The 24,744-nt window shown below is 36.4% G+C and overlaps 3 protein-coding genes across 4 annotated transcripts; 1 reads left to right on the top strand and 2 right to left on the bottom strand.

Annotated features, from left to right (window-relative positions):
* Nucleotides 1–948: 948 nt before the first annotated feature.
* Nucleotides 949–3,911, bottom strand: LOC107043255 (molybdopterin synthase catalytic subunit). Its single transcript, XM_015264658.1, has 8 exons — nucleotides 3,825–3,911; nucleotides 3,238–3,384; nucleotides 2,868–3,156; nucleotides 2,186–2,402; nucleotides 2,011–2,096; nucleotides 1,707–1,948; nucleotides 1,518–1,571; nucleotides 949–1,202 (listed from the first exon to the last, which is right to left on the bottom strand). The coding sequence occupies exons 2-8, from the start codon at nucleotides 3,376–3,378 to the stop codon at nucleotides 1,131–1,133; spliced, it is 1,101 nt and encodes a 366-aa protein (XP_015120144.1). The 5' UTR covers nucleotides 3,379–3,384; nucleotides 3,825–3,911; the 3' UTR covers nucleotides 949–1,130.
* A 5,265-nt stretch (nucleotides 3,912–9,176) lies between these two features.
* Nucleotides 9,177–21,316, top strand: LOC107043246 (RNA-binding protein Nova-1). 2 transcript variants are annotated; one of them, XM_015264644.2, is made up of 6 exons: nucleotides 9,177–9,991; nucleotides 11,254–11,400; nucleotides 11,906–12,063; nucleotides 12,171–12,522; nucleotides 12,702–13,156; nucleotides 15,786–21,316. In XM_015264644.2, the coding sequence occupies exons 1-6, from the start codon at nucleotides 9,874–9,876 to the stop codon at nucleotides 15,792–15,794; spliced, it is 1,239 nt and encodes a 412-aa protein (XP_015120130.1). In that variant the 5' UTR covers nucleotides 9,177–9,873; the 3' UTR covers nucleotides 15,795–21,316. The 2 variants fall into 2 exon arrangements, with proteins under 2 accessions (XP_015120130.1, XP_015120129.1); XM_015264643.2 differs by having other exon boundaries at nucleotides 12,702–21,316.
* Nucleotides 21,313–24,708, bottom strand: LOC107043248 (probable maleylacetoacetate isomerase 2). The gene is made up of 3 exons (XM_015264646.2): nucleotides 24,523–24,708; nucleotides 24,103–24,154; nucleotides 21,313–23,658 (listed from the first exon to the last, which is right to left on the bottom strand). Exons 1-3 carry the CDS (start codon nucleotides 24,538–24,540, stop codon nucleotides 23,075–23,077), a joined length of 654 nt encoding a protein of 217 aa, XP_015120132.1. The 5' UTR covers nucleotides 24,541–24,708; the 3' UTR covers nucleotides 21,313–23,074.
* Between the last annotated feature and the right edge of the window lie 36 nt (nucleotides 24,709–24,744).

Here is a 24,744-nt window from a genome sequence, read left to right as displayed (position 1 = left end):
GGGGGGGGGGGGGGGGGGGGATAAATAAAAAAAAATAGGGTTCGAGGTTCGATCTAGTGAATTACGGCGGTACAAATCCCACCGATTACGGCCATACCGTCTGGTTGCGCGACGGCGACTGCCTCTACCAGTCGAATATCAAACTACGGTTGAGTACAGTCGGGGGTAAAAGCGCAAATGCACGGGGATTGGTGGAAACTTTTGTTCATCGATTTTACTTCAATTTCTGGGTAATTATTAAAATAAAGGTCAGGAGAGAATTTTTGCATGGGTTTTATTCGCGAGGAGAGAGGCCCTGGGGGAGGAGAAATAGATTTATTTTTTTGTAGAAAGTTTGCTCCATTTACCTGAAATCTTTTATTTTTTTTTCATAAATAATTTTGGGGATTAATTTAGGATTTTCGATTCCTTTGAAATTTGTTTTTTTTTAATTTGGAGTTGAGAGGGCCAAAGGGGAGAGGATAATTATGAAATAATTCATTTTCTTTGTATAAATAATTTTAGCGGAGTTTTGAGGATTTTTTGGAGCGGAAAAATTGCATTAATTTATGATTTTCAAGTCGTTTGGAATTTGTTTTTGTTATATTTGGAGTTAAGAGAAATAATTCATTTTTTTGCACAAATAGTTTTAGGAAATTTTTGAAGGAGAAAAATTGTATCAATTTAGGATTTTTAAGTCCTTCGGAAATTGTTTTTATTATATTTGGAGTTAAGAGGGTCAAAGGGAGGGGCGTAACTTTATTTGGGGTTATTATTATTTTTTAAAAATTAGTTGCATAACTAATTTTTTTTCAATAAAGAATTTCTGGGGGGAGTTTTGAGGAATTCTTTTTGTTGCATTTCGCCTCAACATCAGATTCCCATTTAAACATTGAAAATCTAAATTTCTAATGTTGGAGAATTCAATTATTACTCTCCATTAGTGATAATAAAATGTTCATAATCAAATTCTTTAAAAATCCCTAATCTTTCTTTATCCAAAATTTTCTTATCGAAAATTGCATTAAATGTCAAATCAAAAACACCTTCAACTCCGAAGAATTATTGAGACCAGTCCACCCAATAAATCCGGAATAATCTACATTCGATTTAATTTAAAAAAAATAATAATAATTTCAAGGTAATTACGATCATCTCACTTTTTTCGCGTATTTCTCCTCTAGCTCCACGAGTTTATTATCCAATTCAGCACTCGAAAACGTCTGTAAAAAAATTAGAAAAAAAAATCACATAAAATTATATTCCAAGAGAGGTACTACGTGGAACCAACAATATTCCATCGTCAACATGAATATTTTAAAATTGTATACAGGATTATGATCAAATGTACGCAGATGGTAAAATGGTATTGCGTTTGCTGTATTTGGGGTATGTAATGGGAAGGGTTTGCATGTTTCTAAAACATAAATTCATTCGATGGAATTGCAAAGTGACTGGAATATCGCGGATTCGTAAGACATTCTGTTTTGTTTGTTTTATTATTATTATTGTTATTATTATTATTAGGGAACGCTTACCCTTTTTCTGACTGGTTTCTGGGGCCTGTCCTGACCCCCCACAGCTCCCAAAGTCTAAAAAAAAATATTATTTTGATTTAAAACGATTTTTCCACAACAATTTGAAGTTTTAAGAATTAAAAATTCATCAATTAAATTGTTATTGGTGTTTTTTTCAAATTATTTTTCATTAGTTGGTGTTTTACTTACGAAAAAGTCTTTGTACTCTGGTGACAGACTCTCCAAATACCGAATTCTGTCCTCAATATTTTTAATCCGTTGGTAAATATCCCTGGGAACAGGTTTTTCGATGCCAAGAAATTTCTCTGGACTCGACAGGCGTTCGTCGAGGACTGGGTTAACAGTTTCAGGGGTATTGGGAAATTCTGGTGATGTTTGGAGAGCTGAGGGCTTCATTGTTTGAGGACCGTGGGCGTTGAAGACTCTATGAACTAAACAAACAAACTGTATTCAAACACAGTTCGAATACTTGACGTTCTCGTCAAAATGGTACCTTTCACGTGACTTTTCGAGTCCTTTCGGGGAATTAGGATGGCATCGACTCGAGCACACGAGCTCTCATTCTCATCTTTCAGATTTCTAAAGTAAAATAACAAATGGAAATTAATTCTCTATTATTGGAATTTATCAGTGGAAATGAAGAATTGATTAAATTTGGAGATGATTACCTGTGGCTGCAGAACTCTTGGATATTGAACATATTATTCTGCTCTCTTTTTCTCGAAATAAAAGCGCCGATCCTTCGCCTCAACTCCTCGGCGCTCGCCCTCACTTGAACCTGACTAGGATCAACGTCGATCTTCACTCTATCAGAACGATCAGACTCATTTCTACCAGGATCATCGACATCCAGGCGCTCGGACTTGATAACTACGTTCTTATGACCTAAAAGCAACACAAACAATTATTTTCAGTCTTCAAAAGGAATTTTTGTTTATTCTCAACATTAGAAAATATATAATTTGGTAACAATAACAGTCATATAACTGCAGAATACACTGCAAGGTTTAAAATTCTTATCAATAAAAGAAACAGTCATGCAACTGTAGAATTTATTGTGAATTGTTACACTGATAGAAGCAAATTACATGCTAATGAGTATCCAAATGCTGCAAGACGAAAAAAAATTGATAATAGTATTCATTACATTATCTTCCGACTCGTTACGGTAATGTTATACTTTTAACTTAAAAAATTATTGTTCTGGTAATCATGAAAAAGGTGTTTTGTTAATGCAAGCATCTTTTATAAACTTTTAACATTTTTTAGTTCTTCAGTGCAGAGATAAAAAAATGGAAGAAAAATCAACAGAAATTAAAAATAAAGTCAATTATTTATGCGACCACGCACATTCTTTATTCTCCTTCCACACAGCCCCTTGATCATCGTAAACTTCTTTCTTCCAGATAGGAACACTTGATTTAACTGTATCAATGGCAAACTGGACAGCCTGGAGGGAGTCCTGCCTGTGGGGCGACGAAATTGCAATTGCAATACTCGATTCTGAAACAGGCACTTCTCCCAGACGATGGATTATCGCTATGTGCTGGACATTCCACTGCTCCCGAATTTTTTTGCAAATGTTGGACATCTCCTTCAGGGCCATGGGCTCGTACGCCTCGTACTCCAATTTCAGTACCTGAAAGGGGAACGTGATCCAATAAATTTGCTTCAAATTACTCCTTCGAGTGCTCTAAATATAATTCATCATCCTCTTTACTTTCTTGGACTCAAAATTATCTCGAGTTGTCCCAATGAACGTCGATATTGCCCCACACGAGGGGGAGGTGACAGCCTCGATGATGTCATTTATGTTCAATTTTTCCTTCTGGAGATGAACTATCGATTTTTGCTCTTCCATTTTAACCTGCAATTTCATTAATCAATTTTTAAGGAAAAAATCATCTTCAAGAGCGGCTGAGTCAAAATTCTCAACTCGTCTTTCATCTTGAAGAGTTTCTTTCAGGGTTTAAAACTAAAAAAAAAATATCTCATTCGCATCATTTGTTTAGGAGATATTGAGAATTTAAGAGATCTATTTTTGCTCGACAATTATTTTTATAATGAATTCTCTACAAAAGAATTGTTTTTAATTGTCAATATCTCCAGATCTGTTGAGTGAAATTTAAAAAATTATATTCGTTTTTAATATATTCTTTCAACCCTCAAAATAAAAAAAAAAATTAGTTCATTAGTATAACTCCTCCAAGAGATATTGGAGACTCGACCAGACGCGTTTCGCTTCATCATCTCCTGTGTCACCTTTTAATGTAAAAAATGATTTCTAATTGCCTCTAGGATAATTACCTCCACTCAACGGTGGAATCACCGCAATCTCGTCGCCCTCAGACAGTTCCAAAATCGCAGAGTCCAAAACGAACTCCGAATTGACTGTCAGCATGAAATTATCCCTGATAGCTTCCAAATTAAACTGTCTGACAATTAAGTCGGTCAACTGAGCTGGAGATACTTTCCTCGGGGTTACAATGCAATCCTCCGAGGCACCAGACAATTCACGTGCCTTGGCGAACAATAAAACCCTGACAGTAGTCAAATTACTGTCCTCCATCGCCGGTCACTCCGACATTTCAGAGCCTCTGGGCTATTCTCCAGATTTCTGGAGTCCCAGGCATAACTGCGAACATAAACTGTGAACACACTGGACACTGGAGTTATGTAACGAGTTTTGTCACTGATACGTTTTGGAGTTTTGTTGATAATGGAGCCGAGTGCGTCACGTGTCACCTGGTACTGCAGGTTAGGTTACGTCAGAGGAAAATGAAAACTTTTAATGTCAAAACAGGAAAAATAAAACAGTTCAAAAACACAAAACAATTATTTTTAGGATTAATTGGGGCAAAATCAGCTTGTTTTAGAGTGTTATTATTATTTTTGAGAAATGATTTTGGCGAATTTGGTCGCTGATTTGACTAGAATAGCGGGAGAATTCAACAAAATCGATAAATTGAACGGGAAAGAGCGAAAAATTGGGGAAAATGGAGAGTATTTTCCTGTTTTCCTACGAAATCCTCTCTAAACTCATCGTTACCCAACAATGATTACCAAATGCAACATCGATTATGCAAATTAATAACACCGCTGTCGTAAATAAAAACGGGATATGCTGGTAGGCAGCCTTCGATTGAGCAAGACTTCTCGTTTTTCTTTTCATTTTTTTTATGAAAAAAAAAAAAAATTACAAACACGAAAAGCAAAGCGAAACGCGATAAAATTTCAAAAGTTTAGAATCGTCTTGGAATTATTCTGCTTTTTCACGAAATTCTATAAATAAAAATCATCTCGGATGTGAATAAACATTTATTCTATTCGGCCTAGTACATCCGCTATCTGAAATCCGTTAAAGTTTCATTGAAAACTGTCTCACCCTGTTTTATCTGAGCTGCTGTTTGTGTAATGATTTCAGGAGTGGGGGCCACGTCACATGTTCGATAACCATCGACCAGTCATCGAAGGGGGGAGGGCTGACTAGAAAGATTCCTTTGTAGTGGATTTTCCCTCAACAATATTGTCTACGTGAAATTGCTCAGGAATGAGTGATTCAACGGGCTTTTGTCAATCTCAAATCGTTGTTATGTAAATTGCGAGGGGGGAAAATTTCTCCTGAGGCTCTGAACAAACATAATTTCAATGAAATTTACTCCGAATATAGTTCATTATTTGGACCCGAAATTATCTGGAGTTGCATCAATGGATTTTCAATTTTTTAAATAAATTTTTCAGAAAAAAAAACGGTGAAATATTCATTTCCGTCATGTTTTTTCAACCTTCAAAATGAGAAAACAAATAAATGCATGACAAATTGACGAATAATCCCATTTTTCCCTTGATCCCAACTGAATATTGATGACAATGGAGATGAACAGGAAAATTGATTAAAAATTAAAAATTCATTCGCATTGGATTTTCTCTCAACAATATGTGTACGTGAAATAGCTGACGAATGAGCGATTCAACGGGCTTTTGTCAATCGCAAATCGTTGTTATGTAAATTGCGAGGGGGAAGATTTCCCCAGGAGGCCCCAAACAATCCTAATCCCAATGAAATTTACCGCCTAGAGACGCACCAACACGAAAACAGAATTTTTCTTCCACGAAACTTAACTTGTGAACTATTCAAACAACTTGTCTATTCACTGGCACTATTGGCCCTGCCTTTGAAAATAACTCAGGAATAGTTTCGTGTTCGTCTGGAATCGATGCTCATAAATACTACAAGTTCGATTTTCAACGCTAAAAGAAATTGTCGAGTGGAAGTAAAAAAGCCTGTGGAAAACAAGAAAATGGGAATAAAAAACCTTATAGAGTGCATTGTCCTTGTCCTACAGGCATGACGCCTGGATTTTCTCACTCGAATGTTATTTCTCGCCGCTGCGACAGCTCTAAACAAGTCTAGGAACGCATACAGACGCAGTTGTAGCTCTCATCAAGGACAATTCAACGCTGCAATGCATCTGACATTCGTTCACTCTCGCTCACCCGTTTTTATCAATTTTTTCATCTTTCTCGCGTCCTCCGGGCCTCATTACAGCGAATAATTAATGTACGTTTGTTTCGTGACCTTCAGCTCTAGGCGATTGCCACCTTTTCATCGCAATTATTATCATTTGTCTGATGGATCAACTGGCTGAGAAAAAATCATTTTTGAGATTGAGCATTGCATTTTTGCAATTAATTTATAAGTCTTTTTAGAAAAGAAGACTTCCTAAATATCCCACATACTCAGAAAACGAAAAAGTAAAAGATTTTCTAACGTTTAAAATTCTTTCCCAAAAAAATATTGAAAAAAGTTGATTAGTAGCGAAGCAGTGAAACTGTTGGTCAGTTTTCCGTGAATATCTCGGAATCTAAAGCAGATAGCAAAATTTTTGTCGAAACCATTTTTGTAGAGCAATTTAAAAGCTACAAAAAAGCTAGAGACAAAAATTTCGTTATCTCGCTTAGATTCGGAGATATTTCCGGAAAACTCAGGAGCCAAGTGCACTTCCAATGTTTTACCACTTCGTTTACTGGATTTTAATAATAAAAAAACTATTTATATCTTGAAAACTTTTATGAGGACAGGAAACGAAATGCAAAAAACCGAGGGGGTACATCTGACGAGTAAAATACAACATAAAAAATAAAATTGTGAAGTCGAAATGAAAATAGGGAATGAAATCGTCTAATTGTGTAAAACTATGAAATCACGAAACATCGAAGAACCACTTTGAGCCTCCCGTATCTCCAATCTAGACCAGCTATCCGACTTGTTATGTAATCCTATGGCATTGGTAATTGAACGTAATCGCAGATACAACGAGTAAAATGTGCAATACAGATCGATAGATCAAAAACAACGATACACAAGCATCAGTTGAATGTATAAATACACGTGTACACTCCCTGCTAGTCCATGCCGTCACAATTTCATTATCATTATATAAAAATACAATTAATTCGTGTCACGGTCGACTATTAAATTTTAACGGCTGCAATCAATTTTTAATGGGGTGCATGTGCATGTTTTTGGAAATTTTCGAAATTTACGTTGTCCAGGGAATTTATTTGGTCACTTTGGGGTGCATTAATGGGTTTGAAATTACATCCGCATCATTTTCATTTGTTGTTAATGGGCTTTTAACTATTAAGAGGGAGATAAGGGGATCTACTATTACGCTCATGACGTTTATTCCATTTTTTGGAGACGACAATTCAGGAGCGAAATGGGTGCATCTGCATGTTTTTGGAATTTCCTGCTTTGGAATGCATTAATGGGCTGGAATGACGTCCGCATCATTATAATTTGCTGTTAATGGACTTTTAACTATTACCGGGGAAATAAGGGGGTCGACTTCAAGTTCGTGACGTTTACTTCATGTCTGGAGACGAAAATTCAGGAGCGAAACGTAAAACAGTTCAAGTAGATTTAGCTATCGGTCAGATTTTAATTTATATCTCGGAATCTAAGGCGGATAGCGGAATTTTCCTCATAACCTTTTTTGTAGCTCTCAATTCACTCTACAAAAAAGATAATTACGAAAATTTCGCCATCTCCCTTGGGTTCCGAGATATTCTTCGAAAACTCAGCTGAGGGCCAAGTCGACGTGAATCTTTTTACCGCTTCGCCACGGAATTTTAGAGAATCTCATATTCCGCGGTGAATAATCATCTATTGACTCAGGAATTAAAAATAGAATAGGAGAGGAGTAATGAGAGAATGATCGTATGATAATACGACACATCGAGTTTTTCCATTCTACAATATTTTTTTTATTAGATGAAATAATGTCAACGTGGCATTGCACGCTGTAGCATCGAATGTTACTACTGAATGTCAGTCGTACCCAACACCTATAAAAACCCTCGTGCATTCATCTATCATATTAAATACTTCCTGGGTGTTGTAGACAGACCCAAAGATAGTTCAGGCGAGGGACTGCGGGCTTGAGGAACAATAAAGACATGGAAGAGGAGTCAACAAGAAAAAGTTGTGGAACAAAATGAAATGGGACGGATGAATTTTTTTCCAAGTTTCAGGAGAAAATTTTTCAATTCATTTTTTGGGCGAAAAGAGGTGACAATTTTATTTATAATAATTGAATTGATAGAAATTATGGAGATTAATTGAAAATTTCTAGTAGAAAGTTAATGGAGAAGAGGAATAAAAGTCGAATGGAGAAGTCTCGAGAGAATATGAATTGAATTATAAATTCAGGAGTAAAAAATATTAATGTCGATTTCTAAAATAAATAGACGAGGATTTTTCAGTGAGGAAGTGCTCTTTGAATGGATAAAATATTGATAATGGTAATGAGGATAAACTTTCGTTTCTAAAATTACAAAATGAGATTAAATGAGGAGAATAGGCGAGGCTGAGAAAATAGCCTCTGGAGAATAATAATTTTCGTAATGAAATAAAAAATTAAGAGAATAAAAATCGATTCCTCGAGTGACCAGACGATCCACCGTTGTGGAAAAATCGCCTAGCAACGGAATTTAACCGTAAAATAAAATTTAGAAAACGTGAATTTTTCACGCAACAACATCGATAAACAAATAAAATGGTGATAACACCAAAAAATGATTTCCATAAAATAAAATCTAAAGAAAAAACCGGAAACGAAAGAGAAATGGTGAAATAGAGAATGCATTTCCTGATGAAACTCCAAATAGAAAACCTCAAAAATCGATTCCGAAAGTGAATAGACGATCCGCCGTTGTGGAAAAATCGCCTGGCAACGGAGTCGACTTCCCCTCCACCCACTCCCCTCAAAAACCCCTCAAAAAAAAAATAAAATCGACCAAAAATAGAATCAACCCCCAAAAACCCTAAAAACATCCCTCTCGCCCACCCCGGGACATCGCGAATGGCCTGCGCCTCCTCCAAAATCCGAAAAAAAAATCCCCCGATGCACCGAGCCCCATCTGCACTCCCTAGTTACGTCCCTGCTCCCACGACTCCGTAATCACTCCCTCTCCCCCTGAGTGTCATCGGCGAAGGAGAGGCGGAGGAGGAGTAGCGAGAAGTAGAAGGGAGACGATCAAAGCAATACGATTGGACACACCATCAACCCATAAATCCCCCTCGCCCAAACCCCTCGAGAATTTTCATCGTTTTCATATCAAAAACCACTGACACTAGTTGTACCCAAGCCCAGGCTAGTCACTAGTCGTCTCTAGTGTTCCCCCTCTCCAAAAGAAAATTCTCCTTTCCCCTTTGACCCCAAAAGGAATTGAGCAACAGAAGAGGAGGAAAAAAAAATCGTTGCTCCGATCTCGGAAAAAAAATTGCTCCGCGAGAGGAAGAACGCGCGGGGGGAGAGAAAAAATTCTAAAAAAAAAATCTCTCACTCTTCCACTTCCTAAAAGCCACCTCCACCCATCCCCCCTGACCCCTCCCTCGCCCCCTCCAGTGGCATTGTTGTCATCTTGTTCCCGCGCGCGCCAGAGACCGTAACGCACCCTCGGGAGTGTTTGATAACCCGGACTTGGTCTCTGGGACACCCGTGTCGAGGCCCAGACCCAGATTGCCCCAGCAGTTTGCCCCCGGCCCCAGTTGGTGTCACCGTGTTCTCCTCGTTCGTTTTTTTTGTTACGTTTTTCCGTCAATTTCCCCGTTAAAAACGACGAGACTAATCATCAACGCTGACAATTGGGGGGAGAGAGACACAGAGGGATTCAATAGAGAGGATTTTAAAAAAATCATTTGTGTTGAGTTACCACACCTCATTATTTCGTTTCTCTCATGAAATACTGAGGGGAATAAAAGAGGAGAAAAAAAAAAACACACATCTCGGTTGATTACTGAACGTACTTTGGGGATTAGTTGGTGGTGGTGTGGAATACGAATCTCAAGATGGCCGCTGACTCGGGAATGGAGACGTGTCCGTCACCAGAAATTGCGGACTCGAGGAAACGGCCCTTGGATTGTGACGTGGAGAACGGGGCGACCAAAAGGTCTCATTACGGCTCAGGTAATTGAATTAATTCACAAACAATTATCCCTTTTCCCCTCGTTATTTACCCTTTGTCTTGGATTTTCGTTGGGCACATTCACAGATGTATACATATATATACATATATATATATGTTTGCTCCGTTTTTGTGTCGATCGTTCGGAGCAAATTGTGAGTTGAAAAATCGAAATCCTTTCGGAGCACTTATTTTCTTGCTTATCGCCCTTCGTTTTTTTTTGGATCGAGGTTTACGTTTTTTTAATTTTTGGCCGGGGGGGATTATCTTATCTCGGTCACTGCCACGTCTCCCAAATCTTCAACAATTTTTTTTCCCCCCTGATGCCAACCCAGGGTTGGAGCGAGTTGTTGAGTCTGTGTTTTGGAGCATCGATGGGCGATTTTTGACTTTGACGTTAGGGATTTGTGTGGGCGGGGGTAATGGCAGCTGTGTGACTCCGCAATTCTGTGTCACTGGGTGATTTGTCTCCTGGGAAGACGTAATTAAAATTTTGATCGGAGTGGGGGGGAGTTGGGGGTTTTTTGAGGATTTTTCGAGGACTTTGGAGGTGCTCGGGGATCTGAAGGGATGTGGAACTGTGGTGAGTGAATTTTTTGGGTTTCGGGGGAGTGCTAGGTCGCAGGTCAAGGTCGGGAGGGAGGCACGGGCTCGAGCGACGTCTGTCAAACAGCTGTTTGCGGGGAGAACGATCTTTAGCCCCGGATATTCGATTTTTTGGGGGCCTGAGGGGTTTTCTGAGGGCTCCAAGGGCGTCTGAGGGTATGCGGAGGGGCGGGCAACACCTGCGAGCGAAAAAAAACAGTTACAGTCGCTGCTCTCCTGCATCTCTTGCAGAAGGTGTAACTCGATTTTTTTTTCTTTTTTTTGTTTCTGGGTTGCGCAATGCGACAGGTTCCAAGTTCCACGTGCGACTCGGGGAGTTTTTGCTGGGTTTTTTCAGGGATAATGCGGTATTGAGGATGAAATGGAGATATTGTGACATTTCATCGCGACTATTGATGGGAGAGTCGGTTTAGCGAGAGGAGAAGCAAAATAAATCTTCTTTAATCTTCGATATCTCGTGACCTAACGACGCGATTTGGATGGGCCAACTCTCATTTTGAAGTCTGAAGAAATAGCTTGGAACGAAAAAAAAATTGGGGAAATTCACTCAGCCGATCTTGAGATATTGAAGGTTGAAGATGGCTTATTTTACGAGATGATTGAGAGAGTTGTTGGGGATTCGATGGTGGATTGATGGCTCATTTGGAATTGTCGACAGGAGGAGATGGAATGTATCACCTCAAAGTGCTCGTCCCAGGGGTGGCCGCTGGTGCCATCATTGGGAAGGGGGGTGAGACCATTGCACAACTGCAAAAGGACACTGAGGCCAGGGTCAAAATGTCAAAGGCTCGCGATTTTTATCCAGGTAACGTCAGTCTTTCTTTTTCTTTCATCAGAATTTTTGTCGAGAGACCCTCTGGGTCTGATTGAAAGGTGCAATTTTCTTTCATCTTTAATTATTAATTTCTGTAAATAAAACAACTGTAACTACTGAATAATGTTGATTATTCATCAATTTTTTTATGAAATGAAATGAAATTTTTTTCTAATCAGAATGATCAGAAAATTGCAAATACTTTTCTTTAGAGATAATTTATAAATAATTAATTTCCCGCCCTAAAAATTATTGTTTTGAAACCGCAAAAAATTCTCTACGATTAAAACTCGAACAAAATTTGTTTTATACAAAAAAACATAACTTTTCGAAGAGTTTCAAAATTTTTTATCATTCATTCATAAATAGAAAGTGTAAAAAAAATTGTGCGCAATTGAAATGAAAAATGGGCGATTGGAATTGTGGAAATCAATACCAGGAAATCCCCAATGCCCTTCGCTAATCATTGAATGAACGATTTCAATGGATTTTGCAGGGACTTCCGAACGAGTCTGTTTAATAACCGGAAGTGTCGAAGCCATAATGCAAGTTATGGACTTCATAATGGAGAAAATCCGCGAGAAGCCAGATTTAACAGTGAAAACAACGGTGGACTTTGACTCGGGCAAGGCAACAGCCGAGAGAGACAAGCAGGTGATTAAAGATCTCGATCATTTCCATCGTCAAGCCTCAATTCATCGATTAGAATCGATGATCCCTTGGGATTTTTTTGTTCACAACTTGTTAATTTTTTCCTTCAGGTGAAGATTCTGGTGCCCAACAGCACCGCTGGCATGATCATAGGCAAGGCAGGGAACTACATAAAGCAGATTAAAGAGGAGTCTGGGTCGTACGTACAAATAAGCCAAAAGGCCAAGGATCTGTCGCTCCAGGAGCGCTGTATCACCGTCATTGGAGAGAAGGAGAACAATCGCAATGCACTTCTCATGATCCTAGCCAAGATTGCTGACGATCCACAGAGTGGTACTTGTCTCAACGTCAGTTATGCTGATGTCAGTGGTCCAGTGGCCAATTACAATCCAACGGGGAGCCCCTATGCACAGGCACCAGCTACAACACCAACCTATACGTCACCAGCTGGTCTCAACACCGGTATAAATCAATTAATTCTCTATTTTCTATTCATCAGACGATGGTGAAGGGACAGTTAAATTCACAAGTAATCTATACTTGAGTCAATTTAGCTAAATCCATTGACAATCGTCAACTCATTGACTTTAAGTGACTCATTAATAGATGAATAAATGAAAAAAATGATTAATATTTTCCAGTATCTCTGCTGAACGGTGCAGGCCTCAGTCTAAACCTGAACCTGGGTGCAGCAATAACGACCGGCACAGCCCCAGTGACAACTCAGCTGCTGGAGCACCTGAAACTCCACCTTCGTACCACTGGTTTCTCCGAGGCAGCAGCCACCGAGATTCTCACAGCAGCTGCCACCCTCGCCAAGTACAACATCCTGGGAATGGGCATAGGTGTGCCCTCGAGTGTGTCATACCTTGGCAATCCCATCGACAGCACCACATCAGCAAATGGCTCCAACAACAATGGTGGTGTTTTCGGTCCAATTGGTACAGTACCAACAATGGGATCAACATCGCCAACACCTCGCAACACACTCGACAGATACGAGCCCTTCGATGCATTCAGGCAAAATTCAACAGCTGTATCAGCAATACATCTCAACAACAATTCATTTGGACTTGGAACAAATCAATTGTCACTCGTAAGTAAGAGCCCTAATACAATCGAGATCAACAGCAAGGAAACCAAGAAAGTAGATATAGAAATTGCTGAGGTTATTGTTGGTGCTATACTTGGACCCGGTGGTCGTTCACTCATTGAGATTCAGCACTTAAGTGGTGCTAATATACAAATATCTAAAAAGGGAATGTTTGCACCTGGTACGAGAAATCGTATTGTCACTATTACTGGATTTCCTAATGCCATTGGTACAGCCCAATATCTCATTGAACAGCGAATCAGCGAGGAGGAGGCCAAGCGTGCGCGTCACAATGCCATTGCTGGCATGATACATTGATTCCAATATTTATCATAAAATATATCATGAGTTTATTTGAGATATTTACGGAGGGATTTTATCCACATATTCCACTGGATTACTGAGGAATTAGATGTGTTGATATATTGAATGGAAAACCTAAATTTTATCATTGAAATTGACAAATCCCTGGGGATAAATTTTATAAATTTTTCTTTGCTCTTTCTCTCTCACATTAAAACACTTGCAAAAAGAATGGAATATATTCACCAGAATAATATTTTCAATACATGTTTTGAGGATTTTCCATTCAATAATTTAACACGTGAACATTTAGTTTCTCGTTTTCCTTCACATACTCTCAGAGAATTTCTTTCATGAATTGAGTCACATCTAGGCGCTTGTTGCATTGCCCACATCACCCATTGAATCGCCACTTTAATTATAAACTTTAAGATTCTTAATATATTATATTAAACATGCATATATACGTTGATGAGGATTACTATACGATTGTTCTGTGATACACCACATTGCGGGGCTTTATCACACCTTTAACGAACAAAATAACACAAGAGTCTATTTCGATGATGAATTTTGTGCTCGTGAAGACGGAGAATGGTTGGACAGATTTTATTTATAATTATTAAGAGATTTATCTTCTTCTGCCAGAGGTTTTCAATACCAAAGATACTTTGACCAGATTATTCCTTTCGTACGGTTTTTTTAAATATTATTATCGAGAGGCTGGCTGGCCCTGCCCCATTCATGATTCTCATGCCTCATACATATATATTTTTTTTCCCTCTATTTCTTCGGGTTCAATCACTCATTCAGTCCAGTCATTTCTTCGATCGAAGCACAAACTTGAGAGAGCTATTTTCACTCTTCAGATTCTTGTGTTTGAATTCCAGTTGATACAGACACACTAGATTAAAATTATTGAATCGTTGGGAGGAAGAATAATCGTCAGATTTAAGTCATTTAGGCGAGTGAGAGTTTCCCAGATTTCCAGGCTGATGAAATATTTTTTTATTCAGATGAAAAAACGAGTTTAGGGGGACGGGAGGGGAGACGATGTGCGAGGAATTAGAATTTTTCTCTAGGGGATATGTGATGTGGAGCCCAGAGTCCTCAGATTCACTTGTGGATCGAGTGGATGTTCGTGGGTTTTATGAGAATATTCCGTTATTTAAAGTGTTTCTGTAATTGAGGGATATGTTATTTGGAGATGAAAAATCGTTTTTAATCACTCAATCACAGAAAAATTTCGATGCTGAAGGGCAATGAGAGTTTAAAGAAATATAAATGCAGACACTGTACAATTTATCGAAGAGTTCTAAAGGCGCTGGCTCACCGTATTTCCATCAAAAAAATATATATATAAAAATGATTATGAATTTAAAACGAATATGAATAACAAATGAACTTGTATATTTATAAATATGAAATATTAAACGATATATGGAGGGAATGAAGAAAGAATTATATTAGAATGAATAATGAGGTTTCATTAGATTATTGTTGACACGAGGGTAAGATTACTGACATTATTGATACTTGCGTCCCGGATTTAGAGTATGATTCATGTTTTAATTGTATCGTTACCAATTTCGTTTCTTTTTTATTGTCTACCATCACTGAGGGTTTTTTAGATTTTTTTCTCCAGCCAAGTGGGGAAATCGTTATTTCCCCCCCGTTGTTAGAGTTTTATTAACAAATCAATTTTATGGATGTAATTATTCAAATTGTAGATAATCATAATTTTTTTATGAACATTCACCTCGAGATTGAGAATCGAGTCGTTTTTATCTGATTATTAAGTACGAAGGGCATCATCACACTAGATTTAGGGTATGAATTTGAATAAAAAAAAAACACTTGGGTTACCTGAGGTTCATCAATCACTAGACAGATATTGGCATCATCCACTTATCAACTGCTGAGTCTTAAATGAATTAGCGATTACCATAAAAAATCATCCTGTTTTTCATAATTTTTTTGTTTGCGTGAAATTTGATCAAGGGAATGCATTGACTCGTGAAAAACTAGGAGTGAAACTTTAATCGTTTGCAGTCTTGATTTTTTATTTAACTAAACAAAATGAAATTTAACAACTCGTAGGTAGCCTTTGGTTTTAGTGTTTTGAAGATATTTGTTGATTAAATATGACGTTTTTTATTTAACATTTTTAAATTGATTAAAGTATTTCAGTCAAGTACGAAGAGAAAGTAGTTTAATCAATGAAAATAGAACTTTTTTAAAGGGAAACAAAAAAAAATTGTCTTGAATTCATTGAAAGAATATTTGTTTATAGTCGTGTGAAAAATGTAGACAAATTTGTTTTGCGCAGGAAAAATAGCTTCACGGCAAGGCAATGTACGACGAGCAAGGACGATTCGGAAATGGAGCTTTCTACTGCGTACCTGACAGTATTCACAGTTTGAACAATAATGGTTGAATAATTACACACACACACTGAACACGTTTAATCGTGGCTCGTGAGTTCGCCAACCGAGAATGCCGAGAAGCTGGTTTTCCTTCTTTAAACAGAGTCTCCTTGAACATAATTCAATAGGTAAGCGTCAAAGAGATGTGTTTACAGACATAAATTCCCACAAATAGCTGAAGAAAGAAAAAAAAAATGAGCATTAAAAATGTCGTGTGAGAAATATATTCAACCATTGGAGTTTAGAATTGAAGAGAGTGATGAATAACAAAATGGCGAACGTGAAGTAGCTTCATTGACACCAATAAATGTCCTAAATGTCGTGCACAAGAGAGAGAAAGAGAGAGACGAAGGGAAAAAAAACCCCGAGAATATCTGATGGCTTTAAAAGAAGAAAAAAAAGTCATTAAAATTCATTTGCCTGTCTGTGCATGTCTCTTTGGTGATTCTCTTTTGGATAAAAACCTGATGAAGCCCTGAATATTTCTACCAATTGTAATCAAAATGAGCCTTTTTCAACGACTAACCTCGTTACAAACGTGAGAGAGAACGGTAGATAATACGTATAGAGTAAAACACTTGAGTGATGTAGCATTATTGGTGAATTATGCTACTTACGAGTTGTTGAATGTTTAAAAGATTAAAATATTAACATAACGAGAGTTGTAGAGACGCCATTAATTGATCGATTGAACGCGATTATTTCCACAGAATATATATGGAAAATGAAGAATATATAATGATTATGTTAATATATGTAAACTAGCCAAAATATATTAAATATTAAACGTATACAAAGTATATTAGGAAAATTCGCGTTCAATTACTATTCGTTCAAGTGTCGAAGGTTTATTAATATATTCATATTCATTAATATAAATTATAGAGAGAAGATATGTATGTTCATCTATAATATATGAAGATTCATACACTGTTTGTGTATGTATATATGTATACATAACAAGTGGCATGAGATAATTCATCGATTACAAACGTGCAATTCGCCTATTTTTTTTTTTTACAATTTCCATTAATTTGTCGTTTCATTCTGTCAAATATTTTTCTTTTTTTCTCCGTTCATTCATCATTATTGGACACGTAGTGGCATAAATTCTCCTCTCGATTTATTCATCAACTCATCATTATAAATGTTGGATTAGAGGTGACGATTTAGGGAACATTAATTGTTAAATTGATAATTTTAAATGACGTAATTGATAATTGAATCATTAGAGACACGTTGGGGAGTGATTAGACAGGGACAGGTGTGTAGGAATTGGTTATTCGCCTCGAGTTCTCATGGAAGATGCACTAGTTTATGTATAAAAATGTCGTGATAAGGAACGATCAATTTTCAACATCTGCAGTGAGGAAAAAAAAGAGACTAAAAACTTGCCAATTGACATTTCACTCGAATTCTCCTTGTTTCGTTGGTATCATTGGTTATTCGTTGTCATTAGGGGTTTTTAATGGGCTTTTTTTTCCTCATTGCAATTACCATTACGCGTGACTCGGTCACGTAACTTGGCTGTGTGTTGCTAGGCTACATCATGAATTCATTGAATCATTTTCAATCTAGTGTTGCCGATTGAATTTGAGGGGAAATATGATAATAGATTGCAATAGAAAAGAGAAAGATATATAGATATATATATATATACATGCATATAACAGATCATGAGAAGAATATATACCACAATTGTCGAACGATTGTGGCTCAAATGCTTATTTAATTGACGTTAAAAAGGAATTATTAATGAAAAAAAAAACAGAGAAATAATAGCTTGTAATTAATAATAACATGTCATGCTCCATTTAAAATTACTGTGCCATAAAATTGTGCACTCAAACACTATTTCCTCTCCCCTTCCCATTATCACTGATGTACGTGACGTTATTGTTAAAGTTTATTCCACTTCATTGTTGAAATCATGAGTTATTTATTTCGAGAAAATAGATAAATTACGTTCACCTCGTTTTGATTATTAGATAATGGTGCTAAATTCATTAGAATTCAACAAACAACGTCCACTATTTCAAAATCATGAGTAAATCCTCCATTACACCGTTAACTCCCACATAATCATGATTAAATTAATGACTTCATTGTCATAACAATCACAAGTGTCACAAAAAGTATAAATTATACTCGCACGGATTGACAATAGCAACAATTATTTATCATTTAAAACAAACTAATAATTCAATTGATTCGATGAAAAGACATTTTTTTTTCATATAAAATTTGCATTAATTACGCCTAAAATTGACATCACTCTAATTGATAAGATTCAACATCACTCGCGTTAATGAAAATTATAAATTAATAACGTCCAAAGGGAAGTGTAATCAGGACCTCATAAAATCAAGAATGCAAAGTGTAAAAGTACGGCGAGAAGGGTTGTACAGAAATTGTACGAATGTTAAATCCATTTGGAAGTCGATTTAGATAGAGTATTTAGGTTGTTATTTTGGGGGTAAGGATTTATCGAGGGCTTTGAGGTGGAGATGTGAAGGGGATTTTAAAAATAATGATAAAAAGAATTATGCAATATATAAATCCGGATGAAATCGTTGTTGTTGAGGTAGACAAGTAGCAGTAGCAGCTCGGGGATAAAACAGATATTAAATATTTAAAAAAAATGAAGGAATATTAAAAGTACCTTGTTGAGTATAAGTATATGCATAAATAGCGTTTTAGTGGAAACAGATAAATGGCTAAACACAAGATGAATTATTGAGTTGAAAAAACATAACGTGTGAGCACGTTGAACCTCGCGCAGAGATAATACATATATTAAAATGTTCATTAAATAAGGAACGATACAGAACAGATTGCTGAGAGAATACTAAAGACCCTGTGCTTTTCATGTTTTTTTTTCCTTCTCCTCTTTCGTTTTTTTGATCTTCAGAATGCTCCCGAGGGTTTTTTAAATTATAAATAGAGAAAATAATAACGATATATCGAAATTGAGCAGCTGGCTGCCATCCAACCAGGGAATCATTCGTCACGAATGCGAGTATTGTACCTTACATTCCTTTGGCTATAACCGTAATTTAAGGCAACAGGATGAAAAAAAAAACGATTTTAAAGAGTATGAGAAAAAAACAAATTAATAATGCACTCACTTGTGTGTCACGATTCTATCGGTATCGTTCGCCTCACGCCACTCCCCGGTATCACTAAAACGAATAAAAAATTCACGTTATTTCAATGATATTAATCCATTTTTTTTTTATTTCAATTAAATTTCATGAATTTCATCCCTATGAAAAATCATCAGTCGTTTTGTTTTTGGGACTAGATCGAAGAGTAGGAAATGTATAGCTCTTGAACCCTTCATCGACAACCTTCATTTTTTCTAGCATTAAATAGAGAAGTGTTAAGCACAAATGATAAATGCCAGTGTTACGAGAATCTCTCATGAAATGAAATATCCGCAAAATGAAATTCCGTCGAAAGGTTTCAATAGATATAAACAAAAACGTTACGATAAATGTCCACATGTTTTTTCCCCTCTGCATTCGATTAACTTGAAATCGTGTGTTAAAAAAAATGTTATCGCTTGTAATACCCAGACAAATGCTTCGCAAGAGGTGAAAATGATAATTAAAATCAAGTGGTTCGATATAATCATCATTGTAGAGATACGAGAAACAAAATATTGAATCGCATTTTTATCGCAAAAGTGCATCGTTGTAATTATTTTATTATTATTTTCTTCAATCATCCATGTCAGATCGTCACGTCGTGCATAGATAAAAGTTAACACATCAGTTGAATAAACAAATTAAGGGTTTAAGACATCACAATCTTTTATTTATTCACGACTGAAAATTTTTCTATGGTAGATTGAAATAAGGAGAGTTCATTCGGTGTTAATTATTTCGGCAATTAAGGATCGATACAGGTACGATATTATTATTTCACTGTCTCCTTATTTCAATTGTCCATCACAATTTGATAATTTATTTAAAAAAGCCAACAAAACGCACCCGCTTATTTCCCATTACTTCCCCATTTATTTTATCAAGACCATTGTAACATCTTACGTGCGCCCACATCTTCTCTTGGGGGTGATAATTGTTATAAAGAAGAGTTTAGATTGTAAAATTAGTTACTATTGAACAAAAAAAAATGATAAAAAACGAGTAATGAAATCTAATATTATTCTTACATTCTAACACATTTATTTGCATCCAACACGAATTGTTATTACGTATCATCATTTATTTACTTTTTTTCCTTTTCTCTCGTCTTCTTTTTTTTTCTCATTCAATGTTAAATAATTATAAAATAAAAAGTATAATATATTAACTATTTTCATTCATGAAAAAGAAAGAAAGATTTAAAGAAAAACAAAAAGCATCGTTACCTGTATGACAAGTGATCATAAGAGCATAATAAACAATCGCTCATTAAATGCATTCTGTTGTTATTCATTTCACCAATTACCCAGTTACCCAGCCACCATCTTTATCTCCATGTTTTTTATTCCATTTATCAACGTTTTAGGTCCGAATGACATCATCAATCGTATTTTTTCATGTTTTTTTTTATTCAATCGTCTTCTTCACCAACTTCAACTCTCTATCAACGTTTCAGACATTTTTTTACGTTTTTTTTTCTACTGAGGACGTGTTAGGAATAATGTTGTTGAATATTTTGTAGGATTTTAAGTATTAAGGGCTATTGATTTTTGTAATTGTCCGGGGGAATGCAATGAGAGGATGACGTTATTTCGATGTACTGTGCTGTAATAATTTTGTTGAGTGAAGTTCGTCTTCTTGTTTCATTCTCTTGCAAAATTTTTAAATCCTAATGTTATTGAATCAAAGTCAGGAAGCTTTTCAGGGACATTTGTAATTAATTTTTCATTTCACTGATCAGTTTATTATGTTCATCTTCCTGATGTTTGATTGTACAAAAATAATATTGAAATGTACAAAATGTATTGTAACTGATGACAAATTACTGCGTAAGTTCCAGATTTAATGGCAATTAATCAAAGAATAATTGATAAAACCGAACTTATCATTGTATTTGTAGATAAATAATTGTCACGAGTTATAACGACATATCTTTGAACTGTAAATATACGAATCTGCATTGTTCAAATATTTCGCCCACCAGATTTTCCAGTGATAGAACGAATAATTAGAGCATTCCATTGAAGAGTCTAGACTAAATTTAAAAAATAATAATTATGAGATGACAAACGGAACTAGTCAATAGTTAAGTGAATGTATTTTTTTATGAAAACAAAAAAAAATATGAAAAAAATAAAAATACATTATTGAAAAAAAATATGTCGAGTCTGTGCTGACAGATTTGGAAACAAAATCATGTCCACTCAGCTCTGAAATTGATAAATATTAGGAGAATGAAGGTAAGTTAATTCATTTGTTGAGCCAAATAAAAGATATTTAATTTCTATGACACAGAATTTATTGTTTCCTCCTCTATAAGCATCAAGTTACACTTTTTTTTTTCACTTACAAAATATTCATTTCCTTATTCAATATCGTGAATTCCTATTGTTTACTTATTCATATATTTTTACAGGCTCAAGATCATTTTTTTTATCGTCATACACACTCTTGGAAATTACTCCTACGATTCACGAGTTTATTGCTCCTAATAGACTCTAGCCCGAGCACGTACAATGAAAATAATCCATTTTTTCTTCTTTTACGAATCCCTTGGTATCTAATTGTTACTCTATTTTATACGACCGAAAGGATAATTAATGGATAAATCATCGCGTAGGGAATGCTAGTCATTGATCCAATATTCAATTATTATCATTTCTGTTTATTTTCGACACCGAATTTGATCAGTTCTGCGGTTATTTTGTTTTATTCTTTGTTATTTACAGTTATAAACGCAAGTGCATTTGTACGTTCCGATTATTCAGAGAAATCAAGAAATATTCGTAATTAATCGTGCTGATTTCTTCACCTAATGACGGAAAATAATCTCATTCGTGCAATTAATGGGAGATGTTTTTGTCTGACGACTGGCAGTTACGCTAAGATAATTGTAAATTTATATAATTGAATTCAAAAAATGAGAAAAGAAATGAATATAAAATTCAACTGGCGTTTTTTTGCCTTGAAGACTGGAAATTAAGGAAGATCTTTGTACTTTCCCATCCCCCAAGAGCCCTGAGGCATGGTTTGAGCAGCTTGCATCAATTAATTCTTGTTAAATAATCAAATAATGAAGAATTCATTCGAGCAAAAACAATTAAAATAATCTAAAAAAAATAATATCCCATAAAAAACTAAACTTTAGACTTCTGGCAACAGACCCTATGTCAAATAGGTAGCACGGTAAATATTAAAAAAATATGTTCATTTGTTTACACAAAAATTTCTCTGCTGGAGTGAAATAAAGGAGGTAAGACTGGTGAATGAAGAAATAAGAAAATAGGCCAACATTTCTATCACTTGAATGCCAGCTTAAACAATTGGAATTATCACTCGAGGGTTTGCTCGGGTGATTATTTCAATTGTTTTGAGCTCGATCGTTGATTGAAGTGAAAATTAGAGGGAAATATTCAATTTATTTGAGTCAATTTTTTTTTTGAGAAATTATAAATTTTTAGAAATTGATTCTTTTTTGAAATTGTATTTCTTTTTCAATTATAAATTCTTGGGAATGGCTTATTTATTGAGAGAACGAGTGACTTGAGAGGAGATATTTCTCAATATTTGCTCTCAAAATTAGCCCTCATGTAAAAAGAAATTTTTCAGTAGTAAAAAAAATGTTGTCTCTGATTTTTTGGTTCAACTGCACTTTTTTCCCTTTGGACAGATTGGAAATTCGGAAGAATTGCGTATTCTTTGAGCAATGAGTAAATGGCGATTTTATTTCCCCAGAAAAAAAGAGATATCATTTCCTAAAACCAGTATTCATACTGATCTGAAAAAATAAATTCTTTAAAATTAATCAAATCCATAATTTTTTAGAGATTTCATATGTTCAAATGAAGCAATTTCTCCTGTGAACCACCATAAAATAATCTCATTGACTCAATAACCGTTAACTTTAGGGTTTTTCCCAACTCTAAAAACCAGATATTCCCCCTCAATTTTCCATCTCCCGACGATCACCACCGACCACTCACCTCCACTGACCAAAGTTACGAAAACCTTTAGAACAGGAAGAGAGTGGTCTGCCTTGCTTGCTACTTGGTGGCCTCAGGGGGACAGTCGGGCTGATTATTGGGGTGTGCAGCAGTGAATGCCGGATGATTCTCGAGATGACGATCGACCCTGAGAATTGTGGGGAAAGGTCGGAGGTCCACGTGAAACCTCCGGGCATTGAATATCTGGGGGACTAGGCAGCAGTCGGCAATGGTGATATCATCTCCAACGCAGTACTTTCCAGCGCTCGACGACAACAATTTCTCAACAGCTGTGAAGCCCCTGGTGATCCAGTGCTGCGCCCACTCCTTCTTGCGCTCCTCACCGACGTAGATGAGGACCACCAGGTTCTGGAGGGGCTGAATACCACTCGATATCACCTCGCAGATTTCCCTCACTCGTGCACGCTTCACAGGGTCAGCGGGGAGGAGGGGCCGGTGGGGCCTCGTCTCATCGAGGTACTGCATTATGTTCAGGGACTCGATCAACGTGTGATTGTCGATGTGCAGCGCTGGCACCTGCTCCATTGGATTTACCTCGCGGTATTCATTGCAGTGCTGCTCACCACCTGATTTTACTAGACTCACGGGCTTTATGTCGTACGGGATTTCTTTCAGATTTAAAGCTGAAATAAAGGGTTTGGGGGTTTATGAAGGCACTGGAATGCATTGTAAATGGGATTGATTTTGTGGAGGCAATTTTTTTGTTGAGGCAACAGAAAGAAATTCTTCAGTAGAATTTTGTTTCCAATGGATTAAAAATCTGATGAAAGTTGAATTGTAATTCATATTAATATTGATAGTATTCATATTAATATTTGTCGAATTAAATATTTAGAAGTCCATGCCAGATGGAATAATTGTCGTGAGACAATTTTTGCCGGAGAGAATTCTGAGAGCTACAAAGAAATTCCTGAGGTGAATGAAGATCGAGTATTTTGGAATCTATCAGAAATGGAGAAAAAATGAAAATCAAATCTTCTCGAGATGCCCAGGAATTCAACAAAAAATGGGATTCAAAAATAATATGCCTGTCCACAACTCAATTCATTTGCTGATGATTTATTTACCAATCCGCACCCTCCAGGAACAGGAACTCCTCCAGTAAGAGTACAAAACCGGCTGAAAATCCAAAAAGCCCTCAATTACCCAGACGTAAATTCCAGAATCTCATCGCAAAACCCAAAAAAAAATCTCCTACTCAATATAAAATCTTCGGAAATTTCCACTGCCCACTTCAGCAATCACTTCCCCTCCGATTAATCATTGTTTACCGTGAATTGCGGTCCCAAGGACTCGATAACAATAATAAAAAAACCAGTTCTCCCCTCCGAAACGTCAAAAGAACCCCGAGAAACCCCAAGAAAAATTCAAAACAAATGGTTCCCCCCTTCCGCTGATAAAAAAAATTCGCGAAAAATATTGCAGCCGGGCAGGCGGCCATACAACCCCCGAAAAAACTCGAATCCAACCCCTCGTATAAAACTCACCTTGCCCATCACGGACATGTCGCACCGTGAACCTAAAATATTGGACGGAAGAACCACTCGAACACCAACAAAACCCACTATTTCTCACTGACAAAAATCCCGCAAATGTCTTATTTTTTTCAACTTTTTTTTTTTTTGTTGGAACCCGGTCAACGCGCGAAATCACTCCTTCCACCTTTTATTCGATTGCCCAGACGTCCCCTACCCCCACCCCAATCGGGT

Source organism: Diachasma alloeum, unplaced genomic scaffold (genome assembly GCF_001412515.2).
Source record: "Diachasma alloeum isolate Michigan unplaced genomic scaffold, Dall2.0 Dall_scaffold_00557, whole genome shotgun sequence".
NCBI classification, from domain to species: domain Eukaryota; kingdom Metazoa; phylum Arthropoda; class Insecta; order Hymenoptera; family Braconidae; genus Diachasma; species Diachasma alloeum.
This window is presented reverse-complemented; position numbering and strand designations above follow the sequence as displayed.

Bases quoted from the DNA above. Each gene is read 5' to 3' on its own strand.
- LOC107043255 (XM_015264658.1), bottom strand. From the start codon at position 3,378: ATGGAAGAGCAAAAATCGATAGTTCATCTCCAGAAGGAAAAATTGAAC. The intron at 1,949-2,010 runs GTACCATTTTGA...TTGTTTGTTTAG, and splicing joins CTCGAAAAGTCACGTGAAAG to TTCATAGAGTCTTCAACGCC. The intron at 1,203-1,517 runs GTAAGCGTTCCC...ATTTTTTTACAG, and splicing joins AGAAACCAGTCAGAAAAAGG to ACGTTTTCGAGTGCTGAATT.
- LOC107043246 (XM_015264643.2), top strand. From the start codon at position 9,874: ATGGCCGCTGACTCGGGAATGGAGACGTGTCCGTCACCAGAAATTGCG. The intron at 11,401-11,905 runs GTAACGTCAGTC...TGGATTTTGCAG, and splicing joins GGCTCGCGATTTTTATCCAG to GGACTTCCGAACGAGTCTGT. The intron at 12,064-12,170 runs GTGATTAAAGAT...TTTTTCCTTCAG, and splicing joins CAGCCGAGAGAGACAAGCAG to GTGAAGATTCTGGTGCCCAA.
- LOC107043248 (XM_015264646.2), bottom strand. The intron at 23,659-24,102 runs GTAAATAAATCA...CCTTTATTTCAG, and splicing joins TTCCTGGAGGGTGCGGATTG to CTTTAAATCTGAAAGAAATC.